Source organism: Megascapheus bottae, chromosome 1 (genome assembly GCF_031878675.1).
Source record: "Megascapheus bottae isolate mThoBot1 chromosome 1, mThoBot2.hap1, whole genome shotgun sequence".
NCBI classification, from domain to species: Eukaryota; Metazoa; Chordata; class Mammalia; order Rodentia; family Geomyidae; genus Megascapheus; species Megascapheus bottae.
This window is the reverse complement of record NC_143509.1, coordinates 55608753-55625222: the sequence shown is the minus strand read 5'-3', so window position 1 is coordinate 55625222 and position 16470 is coordinate 55608753. Positions and strand designations below refer to the sequence as shown.

General features: G+C 41.9%; 1 protein-coding gene across 20 annotated transcripts in view; it reads left to right on the top strand.

Moving 5' to 3' along the window:
- Positions 1-16470, top strand: part of Kalrn (kalirin RhoGEF kinase) — a 598249-nt gene that overhangs the window by 531332 nt on the left and 50447 nt on the right. For all 20 annotated transcript variants that reach the window (XM_090345162.1, XM_090345153.1, XM_090345067.1 and 17 more), the window contains 7 exons: positions 6191-6321; positions 10207-10273; positions 12393-12496; positions 12654-12723; positions 13835-13921; positions 14834-14926; positions 16082-16132. In XM_090345162.1, coding sequence (XP_090201288.1) covers positions 6191-6321; positions 10207-10273; positions 12393-12496; positions 12654-12723; positions 13835-13921; positions 14834-14926; positions 16082-16132 — 603 coding nt within the window. The remainder of the gene's footprint in view (positions 1-6190; positions 6322-10206; positions 10274-12392; positions 12497-12653; positions 12724-13834; positions 13922-14833; positions 14927-16081; positions 16133-16470) is intronic.

Genomic DNA, 16470 nt, shown 5'->3' with positions numbered 1-16470 from the left:
AGTATGCTTGGAATTTTCTCTAAATTCTTTCTACTTTTTTCTCCCACCAGTTCTGGGGCTCAAACTCAGGGTCTGAACACTGTCCTTGAGTTTTTTCCTCAAACCTAGCACTCTGCCACTTGAACCAAAGCACCACTTCTGACTTTTCTACTGAGGAATCAAATCTGGGTCTTCATGCATGCCCGGCAAGCATTCTATCACTAGGCTAATCTCTCGGCCCATTCTTTCTACTTTCTCTGTTATTGCTCATCAGATTCTGCACTTGGTCCATTTGATCCTTGAGCTTCACCCAAGGGACACAAGTTCACATGGGCCCTCATAACTGTCTAATTATGTGTCAGTTGTGGCACCAAGGCCTCTACCTCAGTGGTGGCCTCCCTAAGCCCTCAAGAACTGATGTTGGAGGATAAAATTGGGCTCACCTTCAGTGCAGCTAAAACCCTGGATGCCCTCCTCTTCATTGAGTAAGTCCTTCTGAACATAATGGACCTTTGAGTCCTCACCTGTTGGCTTTGGTCTTTAACCAATTTGTTTAATAAAACAAGATGCTAAAAAAAAAAAAAATAGAGGCCCTAGTGGTAGAGTGCTTGCCTAGCATTTACAAAGCCCTGGGTTTGATTCCTCAGTGCCACATACACAGAAAAGGACAGAAGTGATACTGTGGCTCCAGTGGTGGATTGCTATCCTTGAGAAAGCTCAAGGACAGTGCCCAGGCCCTGAGTTCAAGCCCCAAGACTGGCAAAAATAAAAATTAATCCCAGTGCCGGTGGGTCACATTGTAATCCTACTCAGGAGGCTGAGATCTGAGATCCCAGCGCAAAACCAGTCCAGAAACAGAAATCTGTGAGACTTTTATCTTCAATAAAGTACTCAGAAAAAGCTGGAAGTGGTACTGTTGCTCAAGTAGTACAGCACTAGCCTTGAGCATAAAGAGGCTCAGGGATGGCACTCAGGCCCTGAGTTCAAGAACCAGGACTAGCCCTGCCTGCCCCCCCCACGCAAAAAAAGTATGCACGCACACACACACATATATACATATATACATATGAGTGTGCATAGATACATATATATATGTATCCTGCTGATTACAGTGGCTCATTCTATAATCCTAGTTATTCAGGAGACTGAGATCTAAATATTACCATTTGAAGCCAGCCTGGGCAGGAAAGTCCATGAGACTCTTGTCTCCAATTAACTAGCAAAAAGCTGGGAGTAGAGCTATGACTCAAGTGACATAGTGCTAGCCTTGAGCAAAAAGCCCAAGGACAACACCTAGGCCATCACTTAAAGCCCCACCCCCACTCAAAAAAGAAGATGCTCTCAAAGATCTACCATACTTTTCCTTGTCTTTCTATTAAGGTATTGGCTTTAGCAATGGGCCAGAAATAAGGACTCCCTCTGACTTCCCCTATGTGACATGGTTTTTGTTTATGTTTTTATTGGGGTGGCTTTTGTAGGTGTGTGTGTGTGTGTGTGTGTGTGTGTGTGTGTGTGTATGTATGCATGCATGCATGCGTGTTTCTTTGTTTGTTTGAGACAGGATCTCACTATGTAGTCCAAGCTGACCTAAGCTCATTATTTTTCTCTCTCAACCTCTTGAATGTGGGAATTGCAGGCTTGCACCACAATACCTGTGTAAATTTTAATAAAGCTTTTTTCTAGACCTGTGTATAGGTTCTGCTGACAGTGAGTTTGTAAGAAATCCAAAGATCTGGGTTTCAATTCTTCCTCTGCTAGTGACAGCTCTGGGAAAGTGACTTGGTCTACAGAGGCCTTTTATGTATAGATAGATAGATAGATAGATAGATAGATAGATAGATAGATATGTCTACCATCACTGTCTACCATTACAGATGTTGACTGGATGGGTGTGAAAGTGCTTTGTAATAAACTATTAATAAATTGATAAACATGAATGACAAACATTAACTCTTAGCAATCTCAACCACCTTGTGGAAGACAGGCAGAAAGAACTATGTTGTATATCTTCCAGAACCCAGTGTGGTACTGAGCATGTAGCAAGTTCTCTTTGTCTACAGTAGATTAGCAGGTAGGTGTTTATTTCATGGAAATAGTTTCACAGACTGTAGGATCTAAGTTTTCTCCTCAAGTTTAATGAACAAGAGCTTCTTGGCGATATGAGCATCTAGTGTGTCTTTAAGCCATGGACCTGTGTGTTCCTCTATCCATTCATCTATCAACAGACATCAGACATTGTTGTTTCATATCTTGGCTATTGTAAATAATGCTCCAGTGAATGTGATGGTACATATATTTTTATAGGGAACTGGTCTCATTGTCTTTGGGTGTAGACCTAGTATTGGGAGAGCTGTATCATACGCTGGTCTTATTTTTAATTTCCTTAGGAACTTCCATACCATCTCCTGTAATGGCTGTGCACCACTGACAGTGTACAAGAGTTCCCCTTTTTCCACACCGTCACTAGTACCCTTGCCTTTCCTCCCTCCCTCTTTTTGTCTCTCTCTCTCTTCCTTTCTCCCTCTTTCCCTTCCTTCCTCCCTTTCTCTCTCTTAACTTCTACCTCTACATCCTCTCTATAGGACATACTAGCCTCCTGATGATATGGGGGATGATATGGAAAATGTTATAACAGAAGCAGCAGCTAAAAGGTAATGGTTAGCTGGTTTGATGAATGGTGCTGGAGCAGCTGACTTACCTGTTATCTCATGAGACAATGCTTGTTTTCTCTTCAGGAGTTACATGTTCAATAAATTCCAAGATCCCTATTCTGCATCAGACTTTGAGATCAAGCACAGAACCTTTTCTTTACAGAGTTCCTAACCTTTGCCCTGGATTGTTGACACATACAAGTTTGATATCTCTTCTACATAACTACAAGAAAAATGCCTTCCCTTTAAAGAAAAGCAAAACCAGCTGTTAAATAGTTCTTTTCTGACTAATAACAATTATGCAAGTGAGGTGCCAGTGGCTCACAACTGTAATCCCAGCTACTCAGGAGGTTATAATCTGACAGTTGAAAGCCAGCTCTGGCAAGAAAGTCCATAAGACTTACCTCCAACTAACCACCAGAAAACTGGAAGTGAAGCTGTGCCTCAAAGTGGTGGAGCACTGACTAGCCTTGAATGAAAGAGCTTAGGGATAGCACCCAATCCCTGAGTCCAAGCTCCACAATTGACCAAAACAAAAGAAAGAAAGAAAGAAATATGCTCATTTAGTTAAGTTTGGGGAAAATAACAAGAATATAAACATAAATAATCATCAGAATTATCTAGACATATTCATTATTGAAATTTTGATGTGTTTTCTTTCAGATCCTTTTACAATCTAAGTCCTCTTCCTTTTCTATCCTATTGGATACAGTTTCCCAAGTCATGAAAAAGTCTTTAGAATATTAAGACTGATCTTTCTAACTTAAATCCAGTATGTTACTACCCTATTTAAACTCCTGTCATTGGTCTTAGAAAGTAAAGTTTCTTCTCAATGCCATGTACAAAGACTCCTTCAGGTTTAGTCTCTGCACACCTCTCCAGAACTCTGTTTTGACTCCTCATCTCTTCTTTCTCTAGTTCCCACTCATTGCAGCTACCTAACACATAACAACTTGTCAGTCCCTTTCTGTCACATGCTCTATTCTACTTAGCCAGCCCCCAGGCCACCTCATGGGCTTTCACCCCATGGCCTTTCTCATAGCATCATCCTGTCTGGAATGTCCTTCCATCTCTATATGCAATAAAGTCCTTTCCATTTCTCAAAATAACTGGCCTCCGTATCTACTACTCCCAAATCTGAGGATTCAACCAAAAAATATTTGAAAAGATGCATCCTGCTGAGTGTGTACAGGTTGTTGCTTTCTTGTCATTATTTCCTAGACAAAACAGTATAAAAATGACATATACAACATTTACATTGTTGATATAATAAGAAATGAGGTGATTTGGAGTAGATAGAAGGATGAGCAAAGATTATATGCAAACACTCAGCCATTTTATAAGAGACCTGAGCATCCTTGGATGTTGGTATCCATGAGCTTCTTTGCTTGAAGAACATTTGCTTGGAGAACCTTTTATATAAGACAAGAGGATATAGGACTGACTTCTAGCACGACACTTTGGAATCCTCTGAGGTCCTTTATTCTGAAGATGCTTGGGAATGGACCACACCAACCTCCGTTTGCCAAGGCTAGGCCCTGAAGGCAGAGAGTAGGCCTGCTTTCTGGTTCAGCCAGTGGGACCACAGAAGAAAGGCTGTAACAGGCCAATGGGGGAGGGAGGAGCCCATCACCAGCTGAGTCCATCTGCCAGGGAGCTTGTCTCTGATGATGGCACCAGGGGACATGTCACTGGAAAGCTGCTTGTCCACTGGCTTGTCAGGCTTTAGCACCAGACAGTTTAATTTCCTTAATAACAGGTTACAGATCCTGTATCTATAAATGTAGCTAAACCCTTCTCGACCTTTCTTTATTTTTAGCCTATATGCTGCTCTGGCTATAACAACTCCCATGGTTGATTACTTGTTCTGTAAATACCTTTGTGGGCAAGTGGAAATTTTCTCTTTCAAACCGAAAGACCCTGTTTTCTCAATGTTAGTGTTGGTACCACATTCATTTTGGGGACCCTGAATGTACTGTATCAAATGGAGTGGGAGGGGGGAGCGGGAGGAGGTTCAGCTCTCTTCTCAGCTTGAAGTGTTTGGAGATTCAAGTCTCAGCGTTCTCCATCTTTCCTCAGATGCTAGCTCCTCTTTTCCCTCATTTGCCTTATACTTCCTTTCCTAGCAATGTCTTTCCTGCTTCCTCCTGGCCTAGGTTGAATGACAGCAGCTAAGAGAACTTGTGACAGATACTCCCAAGGGTATCTCATTCAAGACCCAGCTTTTTCGTTCCTACTATTTGGAGATACTTTGTGACGTCAATGTCAGGATCAATGTTTTCGACGACGACTAGGCAAAGCCTTTCCTTTTAGCTGCAGTGACTTCCGTAGTGCAGACATTAGTGGTAGTTTGATTAGTTCCCTTATTTGTTCCATAGTTCCCTACCTTGACCTTGTTTTCTCGCCTTACTTTCTGTCCACATTACTTCTGCCAGTTCACATAGCCAAATGCTAAATATCACTGTTCCTTTTGTCCAGAACACTTGCAAAAATGTTCGAGTGGGCCCATTTTGAGTATATTATTATCAATGATGTCCACAGAGAAAACAGCTCAACACTGTAGAGCATTTTTTACTTTGCACAGAGTTTGTATAATTATCAACCATATCTTTTTCCTTAGAAATATATAGAAAGGGAAGATAAAGGATGTTGAAGACCAGACAAAACAGAAGCATGAAATAATCTGAGATGTCTCCTCCGGCTAGCTCCCCAGTTACTGGCAGATCTGGGATTAGAATTCAGGGAACTCGTGGCTCCTTTTAGAGTACTATGGTACTCAATCTGAAGCACCTTAATTAGAAGAAATTAGGACTCGTAAATAAAAGATTGCCTCTGGTAAATAACCTTAGCAAAGATATCTTTGGAAAAGGCTCAAACTTTTAACTTTCGGTTTTGTTTTGTTTTTGCTATTTCCTGAATATGTCTCACTTGGTGTTCTCTTCAAAAGAATTGTAGCTTGTATGGCTGGGAGTGTAGCTAGTAGTAGAGTGCTCGCCTAGCATACACCAAGCCATAGGTTCGATTCCTTGGTAACACATACTCAGAAAAAGCCGGAAGTGGTGGTGTGACAGAGCACTAGCCTTGAGCAAAAGTGTCCAAGGACAGTACCCAGACCCTGATTTCAGTCCCCAGGACTGGCAAAAAAAAAAAAAAATGGTAGCTTGTTTAGCAAAGCATTATTTTGCCTAGTCTACCTTTACCCTTACCAGGTTGCATTTGATGGTCCTGTAACTGATTTGTTTTTTTAACTCCTTTCAGCTGTAGAATTGCAATTATTAGCTTTCTCTCCTGAGCCTTTACCCAGAGATAAATTACTGTGACAAGTTCATATCTAGGCAGTTGGTTGCACATAAGATGCCCAGCATTCTCTGATTCCCTGATCAGGCATCAATTCAGGGCTCTGCTACAAGAGGGTGGACATCTCTGGTCTCCTGTAGTTCATCAGAACAATCTAGGGTGCTGACTTCCCCAGAAGGCAGAGGCTGGGCAGGTAGGATGCATGGCTTCCAAGTGACTTCCCAGCATATATTGTCTAAGGCTATTTATTCTTCTCTTTGTAGACTCTAGAAGGAGGCTCCTACAGGGGGAGCTTGAAGGACCCCACAGGCTGCCTGAATGAGGGGATGACCCCACCCACACCTCCTAGAAACCTGGAAGAAGAACAGAAAGCCAAAGCCCTTAGAGGCAGGATGTAAGTGGCTCCTAAGATCCCAACCTGGTGCAGGGGTGTGTGAGTGTGTCTGTGTGTCTGTATGTGAGTGGGTCTATGTGTTTGCACTATATTTTCATTAATCTCATCCTTTCTAAGTAAAGGTGAATCAGATATGTACAGTGTAACACCGATATACAGATCACAGACATTAAAATCAGGACAACTAAGCAAAGCCAGGTCATTTTGTTTCTGGGAAATATGTAAGCTCTAAGCATGTAGGACTTTGTTTCCTAGGAAGTAAATCATCACAGGAAGAGCCTGGCATCAAAGTAGGCCTATTACCTCTTAGAGGAGAGAAGCAGTGTCCTGTAAACTCTGTTACCTTATATCTGTCCCCAAAATGTCATGGGTGTTTGAGAGAAACCCATATAACTTGATTCATATAATTTGGGGTTAAAAAATACATCCCCAAGGTGGAAATTTCATAGGTCTTCCACAAAGCTGATCCAATGCCAGGTGCCTAAATCTTGGCTACTTAGTTCAAAAGTCAGTCCAGGCAGAAAAACCCAATGCAATTAACTAGCAAAAAGCTAGAAGTAGTGGTGTGGCTCACATGGTAGATCACCAGCCAGAGCAAAATATCTGTGTGAGTTCAAACCCCAGTACAGGCACAGACATACACAAACTCTAGTGGTTATTAGTGACATTGAGATGGAGCTGGTGTCCAGGTTCTTTTTTTTGGGGGGGGGGGTCATGGGACTTGAACTCTGGGCCTGGATGTTGTCCCTGAACTCTTCAGCTCAAGGCTTCCGCTCTACCCCTTGAGCCACAGCACCACTTCCTGTTTTCTGGTAGTTAATTGGAGATAATCTCTCAGACTTTTCAGTGCCCTGGCTGGCTTTGAACCTCGATTTAAGACCTCAGCCTCCTGAATAACTAGGATTACAGGAGTGAGCTACTGTGTCTGGAGGTGTCCATGTTCTTTACCAAGCTAAACCAAGTCTCTGTAAGGGAGCTGAATGTGTTTATGAGGGAAGTGACCTGTCAGGTAGCAGGAGATCCTCAACAAAGCCAGTTACTGCCCTTGCCACTTTTAATGAATGGACTTATGAGCAGTATTTAAGTCACTTTCCAAACAAGATAAGATCTGATTTCGATACAGCAAGCATCAAAAGTTTGCTGCCTATTTTTATTTGCTATATCCATCTCTTCTCTCATTTGATTTTTACTCAACCCTACATTTCTCCACTTCCTGAGCTATTCTGAAAACCCAGCTGCAGAGGGACTCATTCTCCAACTGTATCTTAGTATTTAATCTGTTGTGCTTTATTCCATGATAGAAGTATAGATATTTGATTCCAAGTTCTGTATAAGGTCAGGGACTCAGTGGTACAGAAAACTGAGACTCAGTCAGGAAACAGAAGTAGGTCATGAAAGGGCTAAATTTTAAAAGTTGAATCTTTCCTCCAAAAGATTAAAGCAAACAGCCAGTGGTCCAAAGAAGGAAAAATGTTGAGAATGGACTTGTTTTCAACTTGTATTGTTGAGCAGCTATTATGTCCCATCAGTGGATAAGACAGACAAACAAAAGGTAGTCTTTCTGTCAGGGCAGATTGACATTCTAGTGGGAGAAACCACACAAACAAAATAGATAAGCAGTGTATTGGGCAATGTACCAGAGATCAGAAGTGTAGATAAGGCCATGCTGTCATTTGAAATGATTCTGACATTTGCACAAAGACCAGAAGAAATTAGCCATGAAGGAAAAGTGTTCTTTCAGAGGAAACAGCCAGTACTAAGGTCCTGAAGGATTTTCTGTGGGAGAACTACTATTCCTGACCATTGTGAATGAGAGCTACTAGAAGTGGGCCTAGCCTTACAGATCCAAGAATTTCACTTGAACCAAAAAATAACATTTATTTCTAAGTAACTCTCATAAAAAGTGAACATGGAAAAGAATTGCTTTATTATCAGTCCATTTGGCAAGTAACTTTGTGCCACTTTGAGATGGGTGTATTTAAATCTCTGATGTAACTTTTCAGAATCAGCTTTCAGTGTATCCTCATCTCTCCAGATACTTTCCATCCTTAAAGCAAAACGATGTACTAAGGTCAGTTAGAAACACCCAGTGCAGTTCCCTCCCCTAAAGCCTGAAAACCATAGGCAGCACCCATCCTCCAACAAGTGAGGATAAAAATAATGCCTGGAGACTGACAGAGGCCTGGGCCTCTTCTCCACAGGACCCTCCCAGTTCCAAATTCCCACTCTCATTTTCCTGTGGCTTTTATTTTACCACTCTCTTTCAAGCAATGCTTGGATCATGCTAAAGATATATCAGAATGCTTCTATTTGGCCTTGCCAGTTCCTTCCTGTGGCCTGAGACACATGATTGTGTGTTAGAAGGAGGGAGCCAGTTGGAAAAGCTGGGCATGCTGATAAAGATGCATGTGTTCCTTGGCTTCCTCCCGCATGCCTGGAGGCCCCAGACCCCTGGGATTTGTTGGCTTCTCGGTGCTGAACAGAGCAAGAATTTTAGATGAATTGTTTCCTGGGTTCAAAACAGTTATAAGCCCAGTACGAGGGCCCTTCTTTGACAGCTGAGAACTTTATCCCTTCTGCATTTTTGGCCCAAAAAATATACTTGTGTGGTTCTAGGCAAACCCTTTCAAATTAGATAAGAGTCAGACTCCAGTAGACCACACAGCACCCTCTGCTCTTTGTATAACCATAGTGTTTTGTGACTGTCCAGACTGAAGAAGGAGGCTGAGGCTTCAGGAACTTCAGAAAACCCATTGAGCCATTCCCCAGGCAGTGGGCTCCAGTGAATGAAACAGCCTTTCATCTCTTAACAGCTTGGTTCAAGTCCTGACTTCATGTCACTCACTTTATGATCTTGGACAAGTCAAGTCACCTAATCTCTTCATCTCACTACTTGTTTTTATGTGCCATACTTGGGCTTGAACTTATGGTCTAGATGGTCTCCTTTAACTTTTCACTCAAGACTAGCACTCTACCACTTGAGCCATCATTCTGCTTCTACATTTTTGCTTGTTAATCAGAGACAAGGTCTTATAGACTTTCCTGTCCTAGTTGAATCTGAAGAGGCAGTCCTCAGATCTCAGCCTCCTGAGAATTCAAGTATGAGCCACAAGCACTCGTCGCCATCTCACTATTTTCATTTAGAGAAAATAGAGCTTTAAAAAAAAAGAAAATAGAGCTTTATAATCCCGACCCTTGTTATAAGCATGAGATAAGTAACATGTAGTTCAGTGCTCTTAACAGCGAAGAATAATGAACAAAGAAACAAAGAAAACAAGTGTCCATATTTAGTCCCTCCTGCTGGGTAAGTAGTACCCCCATTCAAAGTCCTTGAGTGTGGAATGTTTTCTGGCCTTGACTGGGAAATTTTTCCATGCTGGTTAGTGTGGGTTCCTACCTAACTGCATAACTGCAAATTCTATAATATGAAAGTTTCACTTCATAGCTACATGTCTGAGGACTTAAAGGCTTAACCTGTTGTTAAGTGAAGAATGGAGCCAAAATGAAGGAATTGAAGTTTTCTGTTAATCTCTTGACCTCAAAGCTTTCAGAACCCATTTTGCCAAAGTACTTGTCATTGTTTCTGTTCCATGTCTGTGTGGTCTTTAAAGGGAGAAAGTACATAAAGATTAGAAAGAAATTACAAGGCAATGAGAGGCCTTCTCTCAGTGTCATTCAGAAAAGCCATCTCTGGGCTCTTGCCCTCCAATCTTCAATGAGATCTCCCATCCAAAGAGTACCACAAAGAATCTTTCTGAGTGTTAAGTGAGTGTGTTGGGCTGGTCTTTTCATAAAGTGCCTAAGCCATTTTCCTGGGTTCTTGAGTGTGAAGATTTCTTGCCTGAGGTGGAGAGGGGCCCTCACTGTCCTTAATTTCCTTCCAAGGTTTGTGCTGAATGAACTGGTACAGACAGAGAAAGACTATGTCAAGGACCTGGGGATTGTGGTAGAGGTAAGTGAATGGGTCAGGGGTGCTTTAACTTCATAGGTATGCCATTCTCCTCTGTCAGGGTATTTGCAGAAATAAAAATAAAGATGATATAACTTGATGTAAGCTTTCTTTTTCCTTTTCCCTCTGAACCATTTAAAGATATTTAGAGGGATGTAGAGACCCAAATGTTACAGTAAACTCTTGGTTAGAGTCAAAGCCACTTCCTTTTGTTTTTAGTGGTATTTATTTATTTGGTAGTTCACCATGCAGACATATACTGTTCAGTGCTGTGACCACCATGGACACATTCAAGTTACTTCTAGTGAAATCTTGGGCCTACCCACTACCAAGAAAACAAAGCCTAGCACTCGTGTTCATGGCTATCGTCCTAATTTCTCAGGAGGCTGAGAGCTAAGATTATAGTTCGAAGTCATCCCTGCAGGAACTTTTCTGAGACAATTATTTCCAGTTAATCTGAGTTAATCTGAGACTCTTATCCCAGCTAATCAGCAAAAAATTGGGAGTAGAGCTGTGGCTCAAGTGGTCTTAAACACAAAAGCCTTGAACACAAAAATTCAGAGACGGCACCTAGGCCCTCAGTTCAAAAATCACACACACAAAAAACCCAAACCATTCCTACCAAAAAAAGACAAAGAAAAAGATAACCTCTTTATACACCTACTTAATAACAAGAATAAAGCCACCAATAAGAGTGACTGGTCGGATGGGGTGGGGGAAGGGAAATGGAGCAAAAACATGAGAAGGGGTATCAATGTTTGTGAAGTAATGCTCCTTCTATCTGGTGAATATAATGTAACCCTTTTATTAATTACAATAAAAAACAATATTAAAAAAAAGAGTGATTGGTCCACAGTTACGAATCACCTTGATGCATATCCACAGAATTTACCTTACAGTAAGAACTTCTACACTTGAGAGAAAAGGCCTCACAAATGAAATGGATAACTTATATGACATAGAACCCTATAGTTAGGGGTTTTTCTTCAAATTTTTTTTGCCTGGCCTGGGACTTGAACTCTGGGCCTGGGCTCGATCCCTAAGCTCCTTTTACTCAAGGCTAATGCTCTACCACTTGAGCTACAGTGACACTTCCAGCTTTTCCTGTAACTGATTGGAGATGAGCGTCTCATGGATTTTTCTACCTGGCTTCAAACCTGGATCCTCAGATCTCAGCCACCTGAGTAACCAGGATTATAGCCACGAACCACTGGCACCCAGCTTGTTAGTCATTTTTAAAGAAAGAATACTCAGTATAAACACTGAATTCCTAATGTCTAAAGTGCCTGCCAGTTCCAGTCACCCATAAGACCAGTCTATGAAATCTGCTGACTTGGATTTTATGTTTACCTATCCTGAACCTTGGATGAAAAATCCTGGCCTACAGAGGACCTGAATTTCGGCTTGTGGGTGGTTATTATTACTTCCAATGAGGGATGGAAACACTTGGCCCCTGCAACAGGCTGGGGGCAGGTGGAGGGGGTAGTAGAGGGCTGGGGAATCTGGAGATTGAGAAACTGCTATCCTGGCAAGTCGGACATCGGCGTGATGAGAAGTTCTAGGCAGCCTGTTGCCTGGATGCTCTCATCTGTCACACACTGATACATGCTGTGTGTGCAGCCTTGAAACCTGATTTGAAAGCTGAAATTACAAATTAATGTAATAGCTAACAGTATTAGCGAATCATCACTAACACATCTGAGTCTTTAACAATATGACTACTTTAGGACTCAGAGAAAAGAGAAGCAAAAATGATTGTTTCTCTTCCTTTCAGATAGATAGATAGATAGATAGATAGATAGACAGACAGACAGACAGACAGACAGACAGACAGATAGATAGATAGATAGATAGATGTATTTGCATATATTTGAAGTATGGGGTGGAGCCCAGGCCTTTACATATACTAAACAAATTTTCTTCCAGAGCTACACCCTGTTTTACTTTCTTAAGGAGTGTGGAGACAAAGACAGGAGCCTAGAAACTTCTAAGAAATTTCATCCCTCCCTCTGCCCAAGGTCAAAATCCTAGTTGAGGAGGAGAAACCACAATGGCACTTGTGTCATTTGGTGTAGGGTTGGCCCAGAACACTTTCTCCTGACCATTGCCTTTGCTGCTGCAGGGTTTCATGAAGAGAATAGAAGAGAAGGGAGTCCCAGAGGATATGCGAGGGAAGGATAAAATTGTGTTTGGAAATATTCACCAGATTTATGACTGGCATAAAGAGTAAGTATTCATGCTGCCCTAAAATCAGAGGTCTGTGTCTATGAGTCTTTTTCCTTTATTGTAACTAAAGGGCAGAGCTTGAAGGGAACTTGCTCGTTGAGATGATAACAGCTCTGAACAGTGTTGCTTCCTTTTTCTTATCCCTCTTTCTTTTTAGTTTCTTCCTGGCAGAACTGGAAAAATGCATCCAAGAGCAAGACAGATTGGCCCAGCTGTTTATTAAACATGTGAGTGTCACCCTAGTTGTCTGCCTTCTCCCACTCTCCAGGCTCCTCATATGCATCCTTTTTTTTTTATTATTATTAGCAGGCCTACTTATACAGAAGGGGATTTCAATATGACATTTCCACTGATGTATACAATGTGTCCCAATCAATCTCACCCTTTTATCATTCTCCCTTCTCCTTTCCTAAAATATTTTTTAATTTAATTTAATTTTTTTTATTTATTTATTTATTTATTTATTTATTTATTTATTTATTGCCAGTCCTGGGTTTGAGCTCAGGGCCTGAACACTGTCCTTGGACTTTCTCAGCGGTAGAGCTCTACCACTTGAGCCACAGCACCATTTCTGGCTTTTTTTTCTATGTATGTGGTACTGAGGAATCGAACCTGAGTCTTCATGCATGCTAGGCAAGCACTCTACCACTAGGCCAAACTCCTGGCCCCCTAAAATAATTTTAACAGGTTTTGTTTTTCTGTTTTCATACATATAAACCATCTGCTTTGAATTTCATGGCTTTTATCTGCCCAAGCTGATCTTGAGCTATGATACTCATATCTCAGCCTCCTGAGTAGCTTAGCATGACAGGTTGAACCACCACTGCTCTACTTCTCATGTACATTCTTAAATTTCTTCTCTTTTCTGCTCTTCCTGAACTTGACTGCCTTCTTGCCTCTCTCTGAGGATTTTTTTAACCCTCTTGACAGTCTGGATTTTTTTTTTTTTTGCCAATCCTGGGGTTTAAATTCAGGGCCTGAGCACTGTCCTTGGGCTTTTAAGGCTAGAGCTCTACCACTTGAGCCACAGTACCACGTCCAGCTTTTTCTATGTATGTGGTACCAAAGAATCGAACCTGTGGTCTTTGTGCATGCTAAGCAAGTACTCTACCACTAGGCCAAACTCCCGGCCCCCAGTCTGGAATTTTTTAACCTCCTTGAAAAGTAGATTCTTGCCTACTATACTTACTTTGTCTTTGTTGCTTAATTCATTGCCTTGGAAGATGATTCTTGGTCTTCCCTGTCCAGCCAGCTCAGTAGTTTAGGGATGAGTGAAAGTTACCAATGGACCTGACTAACTGGTATCTTTCCTCCTTGTTCCCTCCCTGTCTGTGTCAGGAGCGGAAGCTGCACATCTACGTGTGGTACTGCCAGAACAAGCCACGCTCCGAGTACATCGTGGCTGAGTACGATGCTTACTTTGAGGTAAGCTGCTCAGGCTTTGCTGAATAATTGGGGGAAATGTTCAGACATATACAAGGTGTGTCCATATCTGTGCATAGGCACCTGCCACCCAGCACTGTTGACCCTACGTGGCAGAATTCCATGCCTCAACAGAGTCATTTGATTCTTGGCTCAATACCAGGAGCTCTGGTCCTTTGCAAGCAGACTTGTGCCCACACTTTCTCACCAGCCCACTAGGACTGTTTGCTAAGGGTCTTTCCCTTGTTTAAGAAACTACAGTCACCTGTAGTCTCTGCTTTTCTTCCCAGAGGTGTTGTCCAATACCTCCAACTATGGGCGATTGTTCCAGCCTGAAAGGATTGGCTTTGTTGATCTGAGAAGCAACACCCTTCCTTAGAGGTGACTTTAGGGCCCAGCTTTGTATCTACAGGCTGCTTTTTTTGTTGTTGCTTGTTTGTTTTTCCAGTCCTGGGACTGGAAGGCCTGAGCATTGTCCTTGAACTTTCTCAAGGCTAGAGCTCTACCACTTGAGCCACAGCACCACTTTGGGTTTTTTCTATGTATATGGTACCGAGAATGGAATCCGAGTCTTTGTGCATGCTAGGTAAGCACTCTACCACTAGGCCAAACTCCTGGTCCCTGCAAGGCTGTTTTATCCTAGGGGAACACCTTCTTTCCTGACCGTGCCCTAGAGCAAGAGAGGACAAAGTGCCTGTTCCAGATTGTCTCCCAGGACCACTCTCTGACAGCACTTGTCTTGAAGGCCATGGCACCAGTCATGCACTGTGCATGACAAATGAGCAGTGCTATGCTCAGTTGTGTGCTTTGTGTAGTTTAAGGATTCTCAAACTTTTCTGGAAAACATGAAGGCCTGCCATCTGTGCTCTTAATTATTCTTAGCTTTGTTTCTGACATACCTTTTTTATGTTTTAGGAGGTAAAACAGGAGATAAATCAAAGACTGACACTTAGTGACTTCCTTATCAAGCCTATTCAGAGAATAACAAAGTACCAGTTGCTCCTCAAGGTAAGAAGCTAAGAACCTAAGTCCAGGCTAGAGAAGCATCTCCTCAGGCAAGAGCTAGTGAACTTTTGCTCTGATTCTATCTCCACCCTAGTTCTGAGGGACCCCAAAATGCTGTGGCAGGAGTAACTTTTACCTCATCTGCTGGTCACTCTGTCAACTGTGTGCCCAGAAAAATTGCATGGCTCTCATTTCTGCTCTGAAGGTTGCTTGTTATTTGATTTTCTTCCTTCAATTAACTTCTTACTTTATAGTGTCCGAGTTGATACCTTTAAAAACCAAAAAATAATAATAACATAAAATCAGAGTGGAAAAGAAGGGAGAAAAGAAGGGAAGTTTCCAGAAATGTTCGACGAGGACTACCTAAAATTTTTATTTATTGTTTTTTTGGTACTGGGATTTAACCCAAAACCTTGCACCTGCTAAGCAAGTGCTCTACCACTTGAGCCAAGCCCCAGTCCTTTTGCTTCTAGTTTATTTTCAAGATGGGGTTTCATACTAGATCTTCCCAAGCTGGCTTCAAACTGTGTTCATCCTACCTCTTAATCAGGATTATAGCTGTGAGCCACCGCCCTTTATTATATTTTAAATCGCTTAAGTTGATATTTCTTCTGGAAACATGGGACTGAATAAAAGAGATCCTGTCTTAACTTACTCCCCCATTTCCTTTGACCCAGTTCTTACCTAGCTTTGAAATTTTGAATATTCTGTGGTTTTTCTCAATATTATTATATCTACTATGACTCATAATTTTATTGCGCAATTACTATAAACAATTGCCACCTCTACTGGGAAGGAAAACCTTTTGGGTTATTGTTGCATTTTTCTTGTTTTGTTTTGTTTTTTTCCCAGTCATGGGACTTGAACTCAGGGCCTCGGCGTTGTCCCTGAGCTCTTCAGCTCAAGGCTACCACCCAACCCCTTGAGCCACTGTGCCACTTCAGTTTTCTGGTGATTAATTGGAGATTAGAGTCTCATAGACTTTTTAGTGCCCAGGCTGGCTTTGAACTGCAATTCTCAGATCTCAGCCTCCTGAGTAACTAGGATTACAGTCATTGAGTCACCGTGCCTGGCTTATTGTTGCATTTTTATGGTAAGTTTTTCCTTCTAACTCTGTGACTAGTTTACTAGCTGATTTTGCCCTTCTCTGCTTCCCAGGACTTCCTGAGATACAGTGAGAAGGCTGGTTTGGAGTGTGTGGATATTGAGGTAAGTTTCTGCTTGTAATGCTTGCTGTTCTTAGGAACCATGCCAATATGATTTTGTCTTTAAAGGGATAAATAAGATTGTCTTGGAGGACTGAAGGATAATTCCCTCTAAACTCAAAAGTGTAATGAATAGTGAATGCTAATCAGCACAGAGTGTTTTCTAGAACTTGGTTAGAATTTGAGAATTCTGTCCGAGGCTAGCCATGAACTTAACCCCGCTGGAATTCTGGTGGCGTTAGGTGACCTGTAGCAAAAAAGGGTAGTATCTGACCCCTTTACATCCTTCAGGGATCGGGTGAAATTGCATTCAACCATACAAAGAGTCCCCCCACACACACA